General features: G+C 43.0%; 1 protein-coding gene across 1 annotated transcript in view; it reads right to left on the bottom strand.

Annotated features, from left to right (window-relative positions):
- LOC123765218 (aminopeptidase NAALADL1) overlaps positions 1–18,879 on the bottom strand; it is a 247,305-nt gene that overhangs the window by 82,010 nt on the left and 146,416 nt on the right. The window contains exons 7-9 of the mRNA XM_045753697.2: positions 5,314–5,513; positions 4,748–5,008; positions 1,477–1,663 (exon numbers count right to left, since the gene is read on the bottom strand). Of these exons, the coding sequence (XP_045609653.2) occupies positions 1,477–1,663; positions 4,748–5,008; positions 5,314–5,513 (648 nt within the window). The remainder of the gene's footprint in view (positions 1–1,476; positions 1,664–4,747; positions 5,009–5,313; positions 5,514–18,879) is intronic.

The following is an 18,879-nucleotide window of genomic DNA, read 5'->3' on the forward strand; positions in this document are numbered from 1 at the left end:
CACCCATCACTGTACACCTCATACACCCATCACCGTACACCTCATACACCCATCACTGTACATCTCATACACCCATCACTGTACACCTCACACACCCATCACTGTACACCTCATACACCCATCACTGTACACCTCATACACCCATCACTGTACACCTCATACACCCATCACTGTACACCTCACACACCCATCACTGTACACCTCATACACCCATCACTGTACACCTCATACACCCATCACCGTACACCTCATACACCCATCACTGTACACCTCATACACCCATCACTGTACACCTCTTACACCCATCACTGTACACCTCATACACCCATCACTGTGCACCTCATACACCCATCACTGTACACCTCATACACCCATCACTGTACACCTCATACACCCATCACTGTACACCTCATACACCCATCACTGTGAGGACACCAACACCACCATAACATGCGGTCAGCATCACTGCACCTGTTAAGGACTGTGTGTGTACAGGACTCAGCACATGAGTGAGGGTGCTGAGTCCACCCGGCCAGGGCCACTCACCCTCCTACACATCTCGTCGCTTCTCGCTCCAATGTGCACTACGGCTAAAAAGTGTCCTACCACAAAATGACAGCGGCTGGCGAAAGTGACGTACTGTCCCGTTTTCTGTTTTGGGTCCTCTGGGTTACTGTGTTAGATTAGGAAAGGACAGTTTAAATTAACAGTTTTCATGACGTTTTGAAACGTTAGGAGAATTTGCTGTCTTTCTAACCTACCACACGACCCGAAACTTCCTAACCTACCACAGGACCCGAAACTTCCTAACCTACTACAGGACCCGAAACTTCCTAACCTACAACAGGACCCGAAACTTCCTAACCTACCACAGGACCCGAAACTTCCTAACCTACCACAGGACCCGAAACTTCCTAACCTACCACAGGACCCGAAACTTCCTAACCTACCACAGGACCCGAAACTTCCTAACCTACCACAGGACCCGAAACTTCCTAACCTACTACAGGACCCGAAACTTCCTAACCTACAACAGGACCCGAAACTTCCTAACCTACCACAGGACCCGAAACTTCCTAACCTACCACAGGACCCGAAACTTCCTAACCTACCACAGGACCCGAAACTTCCTAACCTACCACAGGACCCGAAACTTCCTAACCTACCACAGGACCCGAAACTTCCTAACCTACCACAGGACCCGAAACTTCCTAACCTACCACAGGACCCGAAACTTCCTAACTTACCATAGGACCCGAAACTTCCTAACCTACCACAGGGCCCGAAACTTCCTAACCTACCACAGGACCCGAAACTTCCTAACTTACCACAGGACCCGAAACTTCCTAACCTACCACAGGACCCGAAACTTGCCGTTTGAGCCCATCTCATTTGGAAGCTAATTTTTTTTCCATTTTCTATTACAGCCATTTTAGGCTGTAGCGCATACGAGGGAAAAGCGCCGGTGTCACGTACCTGGGTAAACTCAGTGGAGCCGATTAGGCCGTGTTCGCTGGCGGCCCAGGCGGAGAACACCACCTGGCGCTGGGTCCCATCCGTTAGGTAGCTCTTGGCGAAGGCGTCGCTGAGGGCCAGGAGCGCCCCCAAGCCCGCCCCAGGGCTGGTGTACAGGGACCCGTAGTGGCTACCCACCATCACCACCCTGCCACACACCACTACATCAGTAAACATCTACAACATCACCCTCCCACCCCACACACACCACTACATCAGTAAACATCTACAACATCACCCTCCCACCCCACACACACTACATCACCCTGCCACACACACACACCACAACATCACCCCTCCCCCCCTCTTGCCTGCCATCACACCCCCCCCCCTCTGCCATCACCCTGCCACCACACACACACACACACACACACACACACACACACACACACACACACACATACACACACACACACACACACACACACATACACACACACACACACACACAGCAGCAGCATAGAGTGTGACTACGACTCGCATTTTGTCTTTTTCTCGAATTTATACCAAAATATCATGCATACTTATGCATACATGCTTACTAACATAAAAGTTCCCTGTTCCACAAATCAATATCCTGTCTCCAAACTAGTATTTATTCATATCCATTGTTCTATTATGTTTAACCTTATCTTTTAATACCTTATAAATATAATGCTTAATATATCCATTTAATCATATCACCCTTAAATCTTTGGTTTTCTAGAGAAAATAATATAACTTGTTTTCTAATCTCTAATATCATGTATTCTACAATATCCGCATTCCAACGAATTAATTGCAAATTTACAATAAAAGTTATACTAGGATATAATTAGCAACATACATAAATATCACATACATATTTGCACAAAACTGCACATTTTAACCAAATAATTCATATACACTCACACAAACTCGTAGGGGCCTCGTAGCTTGGTGGATAGCGCGCAGGACTCGTAATTCTGTGGTGCGGGTTCGATTCCCGCACGAGGCAGAAACAAATGGGCAAAGTTTCTTTCTTTCCAGAGGCATTCCCTGAATGCCTCTGTTACCTAGCAGTAAATAGGTACCTGGGTGTTAGTCAGCTGTCACGGGCTGCTTCCTGGGGGTGGAGGTCTGGTCGAGGACCGGGCCGCGGGACACTAAAGCCCCGAAATCATCTCAAGATAACCTCAAGATAACCTCAAACTCCTAACCATGTACAACACTGTCACGAAATGCATATATACTTGCACAAATCAAATGCACTTTCACAAAAATCAAACTACACAAAAGTCACATTTTCACAAATTGGAAACTCGCCAGCACAAGACAATGCATACACAATACTCACTTTTACAAACTAAGAAACGTGTATACTCCAATATGTCTATCATACTCATCTATCAAGCTGTCATTGCAATCAATCTAAGCTACCTATGTGCTTTAATACACCTACAATTTTCTCTCATCTTTTATTTTTTTCTTGCTATGTATCTTCTTGAGGTTATCTTGAGATGATTTCGGGGCTTTTTTAGTGTCCCCGCGGCCCGGTCCTCGACCAGGCCTCCACCCCCAGGAAGCAGCCCGTGACAGCTGACTAACACCCAGGTACCTATTTATACTGCTAGGTAACAGGGGCATAGGGTGAAAGAAACTCTGCCCATTGTTTCTCGCCGGCGCCTGGGATCGAACCCAGGACCACAGGATCACAAGTCCAGTGTGCTGTCCGCTCGGCCGACCGGCTCCCCAAAAATATATGTAACTGTTATCATTTTTATATATTTTACAAGTATTTACCTACTTAAAATTTTCTTAGAATAAGGACCTGGCCGAAACGCTGCCCGTACTAGTGGCTTTACAAGAATGTAATTACTATGCTATTTATCCTCACAATCCCAATGTACCTTCTTGTATATAAATAAATAAATAAATCAATAAATGTCATCTATATTTCATAGTCTATCCTTCCATTACGAACACTAACTATATACAGCTCTATGGGAGCCGGTGGGCCGAGCGGACAGCACGCGGGACTTATGATCCTGTGGTCCTGGGTTCGATCCCAGGCGCCGGCGAGAAACAATGGGCAGAGTTTCTTTCACCCTATGCCCCTGTTATCTAGCAGTAAAATAGGTACCTGGGTGTTAGTCAGCTGTCACGGGCTGCTTCCTGGGGGTGGAGGCCTGGTCGAGGACCGGGCCGCGGGGACACTAGAAAACCCCGAAATCAACACAAGATAACACAAGAAGATAGCTCTAATCCGAATAGGGAAATTTGTGCTATTTTCAGAACAATCCAGCTCATTTGCCCCTAACATCTTCCATATCCCATCCTAGGTTATCTTCAGGTTATCTTGAGATGATTTCGGGGCTTTAGTGTCCCCGCGGCCCGGTTCTCGACCAAGCCTCCACCCCCAGGAAGCAGCCCGTGACAGCTGACTAACACCCAGGTACCTATTTTACTGCTAGGTAACAGGGGGGCATAGGGTCAAAGAAACTCTGCCCATTGTTTCTCGCCGGCGCCCGGGATCGACCCCAGGACCACAGAATCACAAGTCCAGTGTGCTGTCCGCTCGGCCGACCGGCTCCCACATCACAATAGCTCACTATATAGTTGAAAAAATGCTACACTGTATCATACATAAAGTAATGTTATTCGCCATTTTCATACATCCAAAATCCTATTAGAAATTTTAAGTTTTAAAATAATCACTTAACTTAGCCTACTCTAATCGTACCCAATCGATCGTAATCTAACCTAACTTGGGCTAACCTAGCTAATCCTAAAATAACCTACGCTAAAGTTTATTAAATTTAACCAATTATTTTTAATATATCCTCTCCAAATTCTACGTAATTTATCCTATTTTAAATAAAATCGAACCAAATTTATCCAAATTGAATCTTATTATATCCAAATTTACCATAATACTTACACAATCAAAGGTAAATCTAAATCAATATAACCAAATTTCACATAACTCATCCAAGTTTAACCCATTTTATTTAACTATCCAATCCAAATATACCTTAATCCTAACACATTCAAAGCTGAATTTAACTCAATTTAACCACGTAGTAAGTAATCATCAGAAGAAGGCACCAAGCCGGGAAGGCTATAAATTTAACCAAATATATCCTATATCATCATAATTTATCCTAAATATATTACCCAAAATCAAATTTAACTAAAGATAACCTATCTTATCCAAATTTATCGGCGAGAAATTGGAGAAATGCAGTGTTGCTTAGAGGTAACAACAGCTTACTTGGACTCGTCAGCTGCGGGAAGTGTTGCGTGGATGTTCTTAACAGTTTCCTGTTGCATGACGTTGTTGACGGCGAGGGTGAGGTTAGTGACGTTGGCCTCGGGGCGCCAGGTGCCCCCCAGGCGGTACACCGTGTCCAGGCCGCCCCGCCACCCCTCGGGCATCTCCGGGCCGCCCACCAGCTCCAGCAGGGTCTGCGCCACCTCAGCACTCACACTCTGCACGGGGATCTTGGGTATAGGCTGGGACGACCGCCCGCTCCTGAGGGTCAGACAGGTGAGGGTAAGGCGAGCCTCGAAGCCTCGTACTCAGCTACTCTTCACTCATGGGGTTTGGTCAACTTTAATTATTATTACGATCAACTATGAATAAGATGAATGAGTTAACTGTAGTCATTAATAATATCATTGAATAATCAACAAGGACTGTAGGAAATCCGGACCAACATGGCAGGAATAAGGCAAGTGAACATGTTCGCCCATGGTCAAGGTTCAGGGAGGTTCCTACCAGCAGGTGTGGGTCGAGGCTCAGGGGTCAGGGGTCAGGGGGCAGGGAGTGGTGCTCACCTATAGATGTGGTCGATACTGGGGAGGAAGGGTGTGGCAGGATCCCCAGGGAAGATACTGAGTGTGTCCCAGATTACTCCGTCGTCAGGAAGTCCTGTGCCATTGGGATAGGGGGCTCCGCCCCCTCGTGGTCCCCTCATGTCTGCTGGGTCAGGGTAGAGCAGCACACCCCCAGCACCCGCCTGCTCTGCGTTGTGTACCTGGGGAGGGAGAGGCAGGTTAACTGTGCTCAGTAGAGGGGGGAGGCAGGATAACTGTGGTGGGGGAAGACAGAGTGTGGACTCCCACTGGTTTTGTGGTCGCCTGATGTACCTGTTCACCTAAAAATAAATAGGTACCTGGAAACAAGTCGAAAATTGTGGAATGCATCTTGGGAAAGATCATGGATAGAGAAGCTGTAAGAAGAGAGCAGTACATAGTAGAACAACATGAACATCATAGCAGCATGCTGTAAGCCACAGGCGGACCAAGACAATGGAAAAGTCACACCTCTGTAGAAGTTAACCAGGAGGACAGGTCACCGGTCACTGAGTCACCAGGTGGTCAGAGTTGATGCCGTCATGATAATTTTTTTTTTTTTTTGAGATATATACAAGAGTTGTTACATTCTTGTACAGCCACTAGTACGCGTAGCGTTTCGGGCAGGTCCCTGGAATACGATCCCCTGCCGCGAAGAATCGTTTTTTCATCCAAATACACATTTTACTGTTGCGTTAAACAGAGGCTACAGTTAAGGAATTGCGCCCAGTAAATCCTCCCCGGCCAGGATACGAACCCATGACATAGCGCTCGCGGAACGCCAGGCGAGTGTGTTACCACTACACCACGGAGACTGTGATAATCTACAGGGATTAGCCCCTCCACATTAAATACAAACCCTCATGTTCAGCTGGGGAGCTGGAGATCAGGGAAATAAGACTGTAGAGTGGGAGAAGGCCAGGAGGACGGTGTGAGTGGACACTGGGAGAGAACATCATCTCCAGGAAAATTGTGGAATTAACACCATTCGAGTAAGTACGGCTCTCTTGAACTAAAGCACCTCATCATTCATTTATTCTTTGCCTCTATATAGTTAGGTTATAGAATATAACTATAGAATATAACGAATTCTATAATTCTATAATTCTATAATTCTATAATTCTATAACTATAGAATATAAGGTTATAGAATATAACTAACTATATAGAATATAGTTAGGAAGTGTCTATTTAATTGTTTCCAATAGGGTCATATTGTCAAGTGTCATTAAGTGTGTATTAATGGTTCCTTGTCTTAGTGATATTGAGCCTACCGTCCCCTTTGCCCTAGTGACCTAGTGTCCTTAATTATCCCGTACTCCTCCCCCCGTCCGTCCCTTGTTGAGGTGTTAGTATTGAGTGTATCCCGCCTTATTCTTGTGTACTTTATTGTTCCCAAGTGGTCAGGATTATTCCAGTGACAGGCCAGGATCCTTGTACCGTTCACTTGTCCCCTACACCTGTCCTGGTAGGATTATACCATCTACAAGTCCTACGACTCTCACTGCGGTCCCCTGTCCGGTAACTCAGGGTGGTGGCAGCGTTACTCGGTAACTCATACAAAGGCTGTGACTACTAATATTTTTATCTCGCTCTCCCTCCCTCGCCCTCGCTTTCCCTCACTCGCCCTCGCTCTCCCTCACTCGCCCTCGCTCTCCCTCACTCGCCCTCGCTCTCCCTCACTCCCCACCAAACATTTTCACGTTTTCTAAACGTGCTAAAACGACATTTCTTTGTTTTGGGAACGTTTTCAATTACGTTTAATATTAATACATGTTTTGAGAATTTCTAAAGACGAGTATAAAACGTGAGGTCAACACGTTTTAATAAAAAGTGTTTTAGATGTTATTTATTTATTTATTTATTTATATATATACAAGAAGGTACATTGGGTTTGTGAGAATACATTGGATAGTTCAGTATTTACATTCTTGTAAAGCCACTAGTACGCGCAGCGTTTCGGGCATGATATAACGTTTAGGAGCAAAGGTTTTTAAAACGTTCATTCTAATTATTAATTATGGGAATTATTAGGTATAATTATCTTTATTGAATTTAGAAAGATAGAGAGAAGGAGAAGAGAGTGTGAGAGACGGCGAGAGAGGAGAGAGATACAAAGAGGAGAAAGACAAAGAGGAGAAAGACAAAGAGGAGAGAGGGGGAGAAAAGAGAAAGGGGGAGAGAGAGAGAGAGAGAGAGAGAGAGAGAGAGAGAGAGAGAGAGAGAGAGAGAGAGAGAGAGAGAGAGAGAGAGAGAGAGAGAGAGAGAGAGAGAGAGAGAGAGAGAGAGAGGGAGGGAGGGAGAGCGAGACGGAAGAGTGAGAGAGAGAGGTGAGAGGGGGAGAGAGAGAGAGAAAAAGAGAGAGAGAGAGAGAGAGAGAGAGAGAGAGAGAGAGAGAGAGAGAGAGAGAGGAGAGAGAGAGAGAGAGAGAGAGAGAGAGAGAGAGAGAGAGAGAGAGAGAGAGAGAGAGAGAGAGAGAGAGGTGAGAGGGGGAGAGAGAGAGAGAGAAAAAAAGAGAGAGAGAGAGAGAGAGAGAGAGAGAGAGAGAGAGAGAGAGAGAGAGAGAGAGAGAGAGAGAGAGAGAGAGAGAGAGAGAGAGAGAGGAGAGAGAGAGAGAGAGAGAGAGAGAGAGAGAGAGAGAGAGAGAGAGAGAGAGAGAGAGAGAGAGAGAGAGAGAGAGAGAGAGAGAGAGAGAGAGAGAGAGAGAGACGTTGGAGAAAGAGAGAGAGAGACGTTGGAGAGAGAGAGAGAGAGAGAGAGAGAGAGAGAGAGACAGAGACAGGGACAGAGAGGGGGGGGGGGGAAGAAGAAAAAAAAGGAGGTGAAGAAGAAAAGGAGGTGAAGAAGAAAAGGAGGAGGGAAGAGAGAAGGGAGAGGGAGACAGAGATAAGGTAAAAAGAGGAGAGTGAGGGACGGGAATAAAGGGAAATACTAATCAAAATCTAACAAATTAAACCTTAAGTCTTATAAACCATCTTAACCCAGGACCGTTGTCAAGTCCAGGACCGTCGTCAAGTCCAGGTCCGTCGTCAAGTCCAGGTCCGTCGTCAAGTCCAGGTCCGTCGTCAAGTCCAGGACCGTCGTCAAGTCCAGGTCCGTCGTCAAGTCCAGGTCCGTCGTCAAGTCCAGGTCCGTCGTCATGTCCAGGACCGTCGTCAAGTCCAGGACCGTCGTCATGTCCAGGACCGTCGTCATGTCCAGGACCGTCGTCAAGTCCAGGACCGTCGTCAAGTCCAGGTCCGTCGTCAAGTCCAGGTCCGTCGTCAAGTCCAGGTCCGTCGTCATGTCCAGGACCGTCGTCAAGTCCAGGACCGTCGTCAGGTCCAGGACCGTCGTCATGTCCAGGACCGTCGTCAAGTCCAGGACCGTCGTCAAGTCCAGGACCGTCGTCATGTCCAGGACCGTCGTCAAGTCCAGGACCGTCGTCATGTCCAGGACCGTCGTCATGTCCAGGACCGTCGTCAAGTCCAGGACCGTCGTCAAGTCCAGGACCGTCGTCATGTCCAGGACCGTCGTCAAGTCCAGGACCGTCGTCAAGTCCAGGACCGTCGTCATGTCCAGGACCGTCGTCATGTCCAGGTCCGTTGTCAAGTCCAGGTCCGTCGTCAAGTCCAGGACCGTCGTCAAGTCCAGGTCCGTCGTCATGTCCAGGACCGTCGTCAAGTCCAGGACCGTTTTCAAGTCCAGGTCCGACGTCAAGTCCAGGATCGTTGTCAAGTCCAGGACCGTCGTCAAGTCCAGGACCGTCGTCAAGTCCAGGACCGTCGTCATGTCCAGGACCGTCGTCAAGTCCAGGACCGTCGTCAAGTCCGCGGTTGTTCAACGTCCTCCCAGCAAGCATAAGAAATATTGCTGGAACAACCGTGGACATTTTCAAGAGGAAACTAGATTTATTCCTCCAAGGAGTGCCGGACCAGCCGAGCTGTGGTGGGTATGTGGGCCTGCGGGCCGCTCCAAGCAACAGCCTGGTGGACCAAACTCTCACAAGTCAAGCCTGGCCTCGGGCCGGGCTTGGGGAGTAGAAGAACTCCCAGAACCCCATCAACCAGGTATCAACCAGGTAAGTCCAGGACCGTCGTCATGTCCAGGACCGTCGTAATGTCCAGGTCCGTTGTCAAGTCCAGGTCCGTCGTCAAGTACAGGACCGTCGTCAAGTCCAGGTCCGTCGTCATGTCCAGGACCGTCGTCAAGTCCAGGACCGTTTTCAAGTCCAGGTCCGACGTCAAGTCCAGGATCGTTGTCAAGTCCAGGACCGTCGTCAAGTCCAGGACCGTTGTCAAGTCCAGGTCCGTCGTCAAGTCCAGGAACGTCGTCAAGTCCAGGACCGTCGTCAAGTCCATTTCCGACAAGTCCAGGACCGTCGTTAAGTCTATTTCCGACAAGTCCAGGACCGTTGTCAAGTCCAGGACCGTGGTCAAGTCCAGGTCCGTCGTCAAGTCCATTTCCGACGTGTCCAGGACCGTCGTCAAGTCCAAGTCCGTCGTCAAGTCCATTTCCGAGAAGTCCAGGACCGTTGTCAAGTTCAGGACCGTTGTCAAGTCCAGGCCCGTCGTCAAGTCCATTTCCGACAAGTCCAGGACCGTCGTCAAGTCCATTTCCGACAAGTCCAGGACCGTCGTTAAGTCCAGGTCCGTCGTCAAGTCTATTTCCGACAAGTCCAAGACCGTTGTCCAGTCCAGGACCGTGGTCAAGTCCAGGTCCGTCGTCAAGTCCATTTCCGACGTGTCCAGGACCGTCGTCAAGTCCATTTCCGACGTGTCCAGGACCGTCGTCAAGTCCAGGTCCGTCGTCAAGTCCATTTCCGAGAAGTCCAGGACCGTTGTCAAGTTCAGGACCGTTGTCAAGTCCAGGTCCGTCGTCAAGTCCATTTCTGACAAGTCCAGGACCGTTGTAAAGTCCATGACCGTTGTCAAGTCCATTTCCGACAAGTCCAGGACCGTTGTCAAGTCCAGGACAGTTGTCAAGTCCAGGTCCGTCGTCAAGTCCATTTCCGACAAGTCCAGGACCGTTGTAAAGTCCATGACCGTTGTCAAGTCCATTTCCGTCGTCAAGTCCATTTCCGACAAGTCCAGGACCGTTGTCAAGTCCATGACCGTTGTCAAGTCGATTTCCGCCGTCAAGTCCAAGACCGTTGTCAAGTCCATTTCCGCCGTCAAGTCCAGGACCGTTGGCAGTCTATGGTCAGTATAAGACAGAGTAGAACAAGCGGGTAATGGTCAGTATAAGGCAGAGTAGAACAAGCGGGTAATGGTCAGTATAAGGCAGAGTAGAACAAGCGGGTAATGGTCAATATAAGGCAGAGTAGAACAAGCGGGTAATGGTCAATATAAGGCAGTGTAGAACAAGCGGGTAATGGTCAGTATAAGGCAGTGTAGAACAAGCGGGTAATGGTCAGTATAAGGCAGAGTAGAACAAGCGGGTAATGGTCAGTATAAGGCAGTGTAGAACAAGCGGGTAATGGTCAGTATAAGGCAGTGTAGAACAAGCGGGTAATGGTCAGTATAAGGCAGTGTAGAACAAGCGGGTAATGGTCAGTATAAGGCAGTGTAGAACAAGCGGGTAATGGTCAGTATAAGGCAGTGTATAACAAGCGGGTAATGGTCAGTATAAGGCAGAGTAGAACAAGCGGGTAATGGTCAGTATAAGGCAGTGTAGAACAAGCGGGTAATGGTCAGTATAAGGCAGAGTAGAACAAGCGGGTAATGGTCAATATAAGGCAGAGTAGAACAAGCGGGTAATGGTCAGTATAAGGCAGTGTAGAACAAGCGGGTAATGGTCAGTATAAGGCAGAGTAGAACAAGCGGGTAATGGTCAGTATAAGGCAGAGTAGAACAAGCGGGTAATGGTCAGTATAAGGCAGTGTAGAACAAGCGGGTAATGGTCAGTATAAGGCAGAGTAGAACAAGCGGGTAATGGTCAATATAAGGCAGAGTAGAACAAGCGGGTAATGGTCAGTATTAGGCAGTGTAGAACAAGCGGGTAATGGTCAGTATAAGGCAGAGTAGAACAAGCGGGTAATGGTCAGTATAAGACAGAGTAGAACAAGCGGGTAATGGTCAGTATAAGGCAGTGTAGAACAAGCGAGTAATGGTCAGTATAAGGCAGTGTAGAACAAGCGGGTAATGGTCAGTATAAGACAGAGTAGAACAAGCGGGTAATGGTCAGTATAAGGCAGTGTAGAACAAGCGAGTAATGGTCAGTATAAGGCAGTGTAGAACAAGCGAGTAATGGTCAGTATAAGGCAGTGTAGAACAAGCGGGTAATGGTCAGTATAAGGCAGTGTAGAACAAGCGGGTAATGGTCAGTATAAGACAGAGTAGAACAAGCGGGTAATGGTCAGTATAAGACAGAGTAGAACAAGCGGGTAATGGTCAGTATAAGGCAGTGTAGAACAAGCGGGTAATGGTCAGTACCTAACTTAATCTAACTTTGTCCAAGGTGTTGTCACTGCTTTACCATTTACCTAATGTTCTCTCATTCATATAATTTCCTCAGTAATCAGTCAAGTCTCCATGCACTTATGCAAGCATCTACCTCAGTATCATTATTAAATCTTACTCATAAATGTAATTTTACCCTATTCTTTTTTAAATTTTAAATTTAATTGGTCTGATTTATGTCATTTATTAAAATTAATTATTGATCTCATTTTGTTCCCTTAATTAAGTTCATACTAATTATAGGTTAAAGACCTAAGCTAAATATAATTAATTATCTAAGATTATTTTACTTTACAATCATCATTGTATCCTTCATGGCTCTCTAGTGATCTTTATGCTACTTCTAATTGTTTCAATTCTTTTTTTTTTTTTTTTGAGATATATACAAGAGTTGTTACATTCTTGTAGAGCCACTAGTACGCGTAGCGTTTCGGGCAAGTCCTTAATCCTATGGTCCCTGGAATACGATCCCCTGCCGCGAAGAATCGTTTTTTCATCCAAGTACACATTTTACTGTTGCGTTCAACAGAGGCTACAGTTAAGGAATTGCGCCCAGTAAATCCTCCCCGGCCAGGATACGAACCCATGACATAGCGCTCGCGGAACGCCAGGCGAGTGTCTTACCACTACACCACGGAGACTTTTATTTACTTGCATTTATTATTGTGTTTTGCTATAATTATTCTCTAATTATAGCAGACTTTGTATATATGTAAGCATTTACCTCAGTGTCTTAGTATAATCTTGCTCATATATATAATCTTTCCCTGTTATTTTTGTTTTTGCTTATAATTTTTAAATATAATTGTAATTTGATTTATACACCATTTATTGTAATTATTTACTGAGCTCATTTTTTTTTTCTTAAGTTCATACTAATTATAGGTTCACAATTAAGCTATATTAAATAATGGGTTTTTAAGATTATCTTTACATTACGATTATTATTTGTCTCTTTATTTTTTGCTATTTATTATTCTTGTCAGTCTACTGGTTTTTTCTTCTCTCTTAACCTAACTACTGTATCTTTCCTCTTCTCTCTTAACCTAACTTCTGTATCTTTCCTCTTCTCTCTTAACCTAACTACTGTATCTTTCCTCTTCTCTCTTAACCTAACTTCTGTATCTTTCCTCTTCTCTCTTAACCTAACTACTGTATCTTTCCTCTTCTCTCTTAACCTAACTTCTGTATCTTTCCTCTTCTCTCTTAACCTAACTACTGTATCTTTCCTCTTCTCTCTTAACCTAACTTCTGTATCTTTCCTCTTCTCTCTTAACCTAACTACTGTATCTTTCCTCTTCTCTCTTAACCTAACTTCTGTATCTTTCCTCTTCTCTCTTAACCTAACTACTGTATCTTTCCTCTTCTCTCTTAACCTAACTTCTGTATCTTTCCTCTTCTCTCTTAACCTAACTACTGTATCTTTCCTCTTCTCTCTTAACCTAACTTCTGTATCTTTCCTCTTCTCTCTTAACCTAACTACTGTATCTTTCCTCTTCTCTCTTAACCTAACTTCTGTATCTTTCCTCTTCTCTCTTAACCTAACTTCTGTATCTTTCCTCTTCTCTCTTAACCTAACTTCTGTATCTTTCCTCTTCTCTCTTAACCTAACTTCTGTATCTTTCCTCTTCTCTCTTAACCTAACTTCTGTATCTTTCCTCTTCTCTCTTAACCTAACTTCTGTATCTTTCCTCTTCTCTCTTAACCTAACTACTGTATCTTTCCTCTTCTCTCTTAACCTAACTTCTGTATCTTTCCTCTTCTCTCTTAACCTAACTTCTGTATCTTTCCTCTTCTCTCTTAACCTAACTTCTGTATCTTTCCTCTTCTCTCTTAACCTAACTTCTGTATCTTTCCTCTTCTCTCTTAACATAACTACTGTATCTTTCCTCTTCTCTCTTAACCTAACTTCTGTATCTTTCCTCTTCTCTCTTAACCTAACTTCTGTATCTTTCCTCTTCTCTCTTAACCTAACTTCTGTATCTTTCCTCTTCTCTCTTAACCTAACTTCTGTATCTTTCCTCTTCTCTCTTAACCTAACTTCTGTATCTTTCCTCTTCTCTCTTAACCTAACTTCTGTATCTTTCCTCTTCTCTCTTAACATAACTACTGTATCTTTCCTCTTCTCTCTTAACCTAACTTCTGTATCTTTCCTCTTCTCTCTTAACATAACTACTGTATCTTTCCTCTTCTCTCTTAACATAACTACTGTATCTTTCCTCTTCTCTCTTAACATAACTACTGTATCTTTCCTCTTCTCTCTTAACCTAACTACTGTATCTTTCCTCTTCTCTCTTAACCTAACTACTGTATCTTTCCTCTTCTCTCTTAACCTAACTTCTGTATCTTTCCTCTTCTCTCTTAACCTAACTACTGTATCTTTCCTCTTCTCTCTTAACCTAACTTCTGTATCTTTCCTCTTCTCTCTTAACCTAACTACTGTATCTTTCCTCTTCTCTCTTAACCTAACTTCTGTATCTTTCCTCTTCTCTCTTAACCTAACTTCTGTATCTTTCCTCTTCTCTCTTAACCTAACTTCTGTATCTTTCCTCTTCTCTCTTAACCTAACTTCTGTATCTTTCCTCTTCTCTCTTAACCTAACTTCTGTATCTTTCCTCTTCTCTCTTAACCTAACTTCTGTATCTTTCCTCTTCTCTCTTAACCTAACTACTGTATCTTTCCTCTTCTCTCTTAACCTAACTTCTGTATCTTTCCTCTTCTCTCTTAACCTAACTTCTGTATCTTTCCTCTTCTCTCTTAACCTAACTTCTGTATCTTTCCTCTTCTCTCTTAACCTAACTTCTGTATCTTTCCTCTTCTCTCTTAACATAACTACTGTATCTTTCCTCTTCTCTCTTAACCTAACTTCTGTATCTTTCCTCTTCTCTCTTAACCTAACTTCTGTATCTTTCCTCTTCTCTCTTAACCTAACTTCTGTATCTTTCCTCTTCTCTCTTAACCTAACTTCTGTATCTTTCCTCTTCTCTCTTAACCTAACTTCTGTATCTTTCCTCTTCTCTCTTAACCTAACTTCTGTATCTTTCCTCTTCTCTCTTAACATAACTACTGTATCTTTCCTCTTCTCTCTTAACCTAACTTCTGTATCTTTCCTCTTCTCTCTTAACATAACTACTGTATCTTTCCTCTTCTCTCTTAACATAACTACTGTATCTTTCCTCTTCTCTCTTAACATAACTACTGTATCTTTCCTCTTCTCTCTTAACCTAACTACTGTATCTTTCCTCTTCTCTCTTAACCTAACTACTGTATCTTTCCTCTTCTCTCTTAACCTAACTTCTGTATCTTTCCTCTTCTCTCTTAACATAACTACTGTATCTTTCCTCTTCTCTCTTAACCTAACTTCTGTATCTTTCCTCTTCTCTCTTAACATAACTACTGTATCTTTCCTCTTCTCTCTTAACATAACTACTGTATCTTTCCTCTTCTCTCTTAACCTAACTTCTGTATCTTTCCTCTTCTCTCTTAACATAACTACTGTATCTTTCCTCTTCTCTCTTAACCTAACTTCTGTATCTTTCCTCTTCTCTCTTAACATAACTACTGTATCTTTCCTCTTCTCTCTTAACATAACTACTGTATCTTTCCTCTTCTCTCTTAACATAACTACTGTATCTTTCCTCTTCTCTCTTAACCTAACTTCTGTATCTTTCCTCTTCTCTCTTAACATAACTACTGTATCTTTCCTCTTCTCTCTTAACCTAACTACTGTATCTTTCCTCTTCTCTCTTAACCTAACTTCTGTATCTTTCCCTCTTCTCTCTTAACATAACTACTGTATCTTTCCTCTTCTCTCTTAACCTAACTACTGTATCTTTCCTCTTCTCTCTTAACCTAACTTCTGTATCTTTCCTCTTCTCTCTTAACCTAACTTCTGTATCTTTCCTCTTCTCTCTTAACCTAACTTCTGTATCCTTCCTCTTCTCTCTTGACATAACTACTGCATCTTTCCTCTTCTCTCTTAACATAACTACTGTATCCTTCCTCTTCTCTCTTAACCTAACTTCTGTATCTTTCCTCTTCTCTCTTAACCTAACTTCTGTATCTTTCCTCTTCTCTCTTAACCTAACTTCTGTATCCTTCCTCTTCTCTCTTAACCTAACTTCTGTATCTTTCCTCTTCTCTCTTAACCTAACTTCTGTATCTTTCCTCTTCTCTCTTAACCTAACTTCTGTATCTTTCCTCTTCTCTCTTAACCTAACTACTGTATCTTTCCTCTTCTCTCTTAACATAACTACTGTATCTTTCCTCTTCTCTCTTAACCTAACTACTGTATCTTTCCTCTTCTCTCTTAACCTAACTACTGTATCTTTCCTCTTCTCTCTTAACCTAACTACTGTATCTTTCCTCTTCTCTCTTAACCTAACTACTGTATCTTTCCTCTTCTCTCTTAACCTAACTACTGTATCTTTCCTCTTCTCTCTTAACCTAACTACAGTATCTTTCCTCTTCTCTCTTAACCTAACTACTGTATCTTTCCTCTTCTCTCTTAACCTAACTTCTGTATCTTTCCTCTTCTCTCTTAACATAACTACTGTATCTTTCCTCTTCTCTCTTAACCTAACTACTGTATCTTTCCTCTTCTCTCTTAACCTAACTTCTGTATCTTTCCTCTTCTCTCTTAACATAACTACTGTATCTTTCCTCTTCTCTCTTAACCTAACTACTGTATCTTTCCTCTTCTCTCTTAACCTAACTTCTGTATCTTTCCTCTTCTCTCTTAACCTAACTTCTGTATCTTTCCTCTTCTCTCTTAACCTAACTTCTGTATCCTTCCTCTTCTCTCTTGACATAACTACTGCATCTTTCCTCTTCTCTCTTAACATAACTACTGTATCCTTCCTCTTCTCTCTTAACCTAACTTCTGTATCTTTCCTCTTCTCTCTTAACCTAACTTATGTATCTTTCCTCTTCTCTCTTAACCTAACTTCTGTATCCTTCCTCTTCTCTCTTAACCTAACTTCTGTATCTTTCCTCTTCTCTCTTAACCTAACTTCTGTATCTTTCCTCTTCTCTCTTAACCTAACTTCTGTATCTTTCCTCTTCTCTCTTAACCTAACTACTGTATCTTTCCTCTTCTCTCTTAACATAACTACTGTATCTTTCCTCTTCTCTCTTAACCTAACTACTGTATCTTTCCTCTTCTCTCTTAACCTAACTACTGTATCTTTCCTCTTCTCTCTTAACCTAACTACTGTATCTTTCCTCTTCTCTCTTAACCTAACTACTGTATCTTTCCTCTTCTCTCTTAACCTAACTACTGTATCTTTCCTCTTCTCTCTTAACCTAACTACAGTATCTTTCCTCTTCTCTCTTAACCTAACTACTGTATCTTTCCTCTTCTCTCTTAACCTAACTTCTGTATCTTTCCTCTTCTCTCTTAACCTAACTACTGTATCTTTCCTCTTCTCTCTTAACATAACTACTGTATCTTTCCTCTTCTCTCTTAACATAACTACTGTATCTTTCCTCTTCTCTCTTAACCTAACTACTGTATCTTTCCTCTTCTCTCTTAACATAACTACTGTATCTTTCCTCTTCTCTCTTAACCTAACTTCTGTATCTTTCCTCTTCTCTCTTAACATAACTACTGTATCTTTCCTCTTCTCTCTTAACATAACTACTGTATCTTTCCTCTTCTCTCTTAACCTAACTACTGTATCTTTCCTCTTCTCTCTTAACCTAACTTCTGTATCTTTCCTCTTCTCTCTTAACATAACTACTGTATCTTTCCTCTTCTCTCTTAACCTAACTACTGTATCTTTCCTCTTCTCTGTTAACCTAACTTCTGTATCTTTCCTCTTCTCTCTTAACATAACTACTGTATCTTTCCTCTTCTCTCTTAACCTAACTACTGTATCTTTCCTCTTCTCTCTTAACCTAACTTCTGTATCTTTCCTCTTCTCTCTTAACCTAACTTCTGTATCTTTCCTCTTCTCTCTTAACCTAACTTCTGTATCCTTCCTCTTCTCTCTTGACATAACTACTGCATCTTTCCTCTTCTCTCTTAACATAACTACTGTATCCTTCCTCTTCTCTCTTAACCTAACTTCTGTATCTTTCCTCTTCTCTCTTAACCTAACTTCTGTATCTTTCCTCTTCTCTCTTAACCTAACTTCTGTATCCTTCCTCTTCTCTCTTAACCTAACTTCTGTATCTTTCCTCTTCTCTCTTAACCTAACTTCTGTATCTTTCCTCTTCTCTCTTAACCTAACTTCTGTATCTTTCCTCTTCTCTCTTAACCTAACTACTGTATCTTTCCTCTTCTCTCTTAACATAACTACTGTATCTTTCCTCTTCTCTCTTAACCTAACTACTGTATCTTTCCTCTTCTCTCTTAACCTAACTACTGTATCTTTCCTCTTCTCTCTTAACCTAACTACTGTATCTTTCCTCTTCTCTCTTAACCTAACTACTGTATCTTTCCTCTTCTCTCTTAACCTAACTACTGTATCTTTCCTCTTCTCTCTTAACCTAACTACAGTATCTTTCCTCTTCTCTCTTAACCTAACTACTGTATCTTTCCTCTTCTCTCTTAACCTAACTTCTGTATCTTTCCTCTTCTCTCTTAACATAACTACTGTATCTTTCCTCTTCTCTCTTAACCTAACTACTGTATCTTTCCTCTTCTCTCTTAACCTAACTTCTGTATCTTTCCTCTTCTCTCTTAACATAACTACTGTATCTTTCCTCTTCTCTCTTAACCTAACTACTGTATCTTTCCTCTTCTCTCTTAACCTAACTTCTGTATCTTTCCTCTTCTCTCTTAACCTAACTTCTGTATCTTTCCTCTTCTCTCTTAACCTAACTTCTGTATCCTTCCTCTTCTCTCTTGACATAACTACTGCATCTTTCCTCTTCTCTCTTAACATAACTACTGTATCCTTCCTCTTCTCTCTTAACCTAACTTCTGTATCTTTCCTCTTCTCTCTTAACCTAACTTCTGTATCTTTCCTCTTCTCTCTTAACCTAACTTCTGTATCCTTCCTCTTCTCTCTTAACCTAACTTCTGTATCTTTCCTCTTCTCTCTTAACCTAACTTCTGTATCTTTCCTCTTCTCTCTTAACCTAACTTCTGTATCTTTCCTCT

The sequence above is a fragment of the Procambarus clarkii genome, chromosome 33, assembly GCF_040958095.1.
Source record: "Procambarus clarkii isolate CNS0578487 chromosome 33, FALCON_Pclarkii_2.0, whole genome shotgun sequence".
In the NCBI taxonomy this organism is placed as follows: domain Eukaryota; kingdom Metazoa; phylum Arthropoda; class Malacostraca; order Decapoda; family Cambaridae; genus Procambarus; species Procambarus clarkii.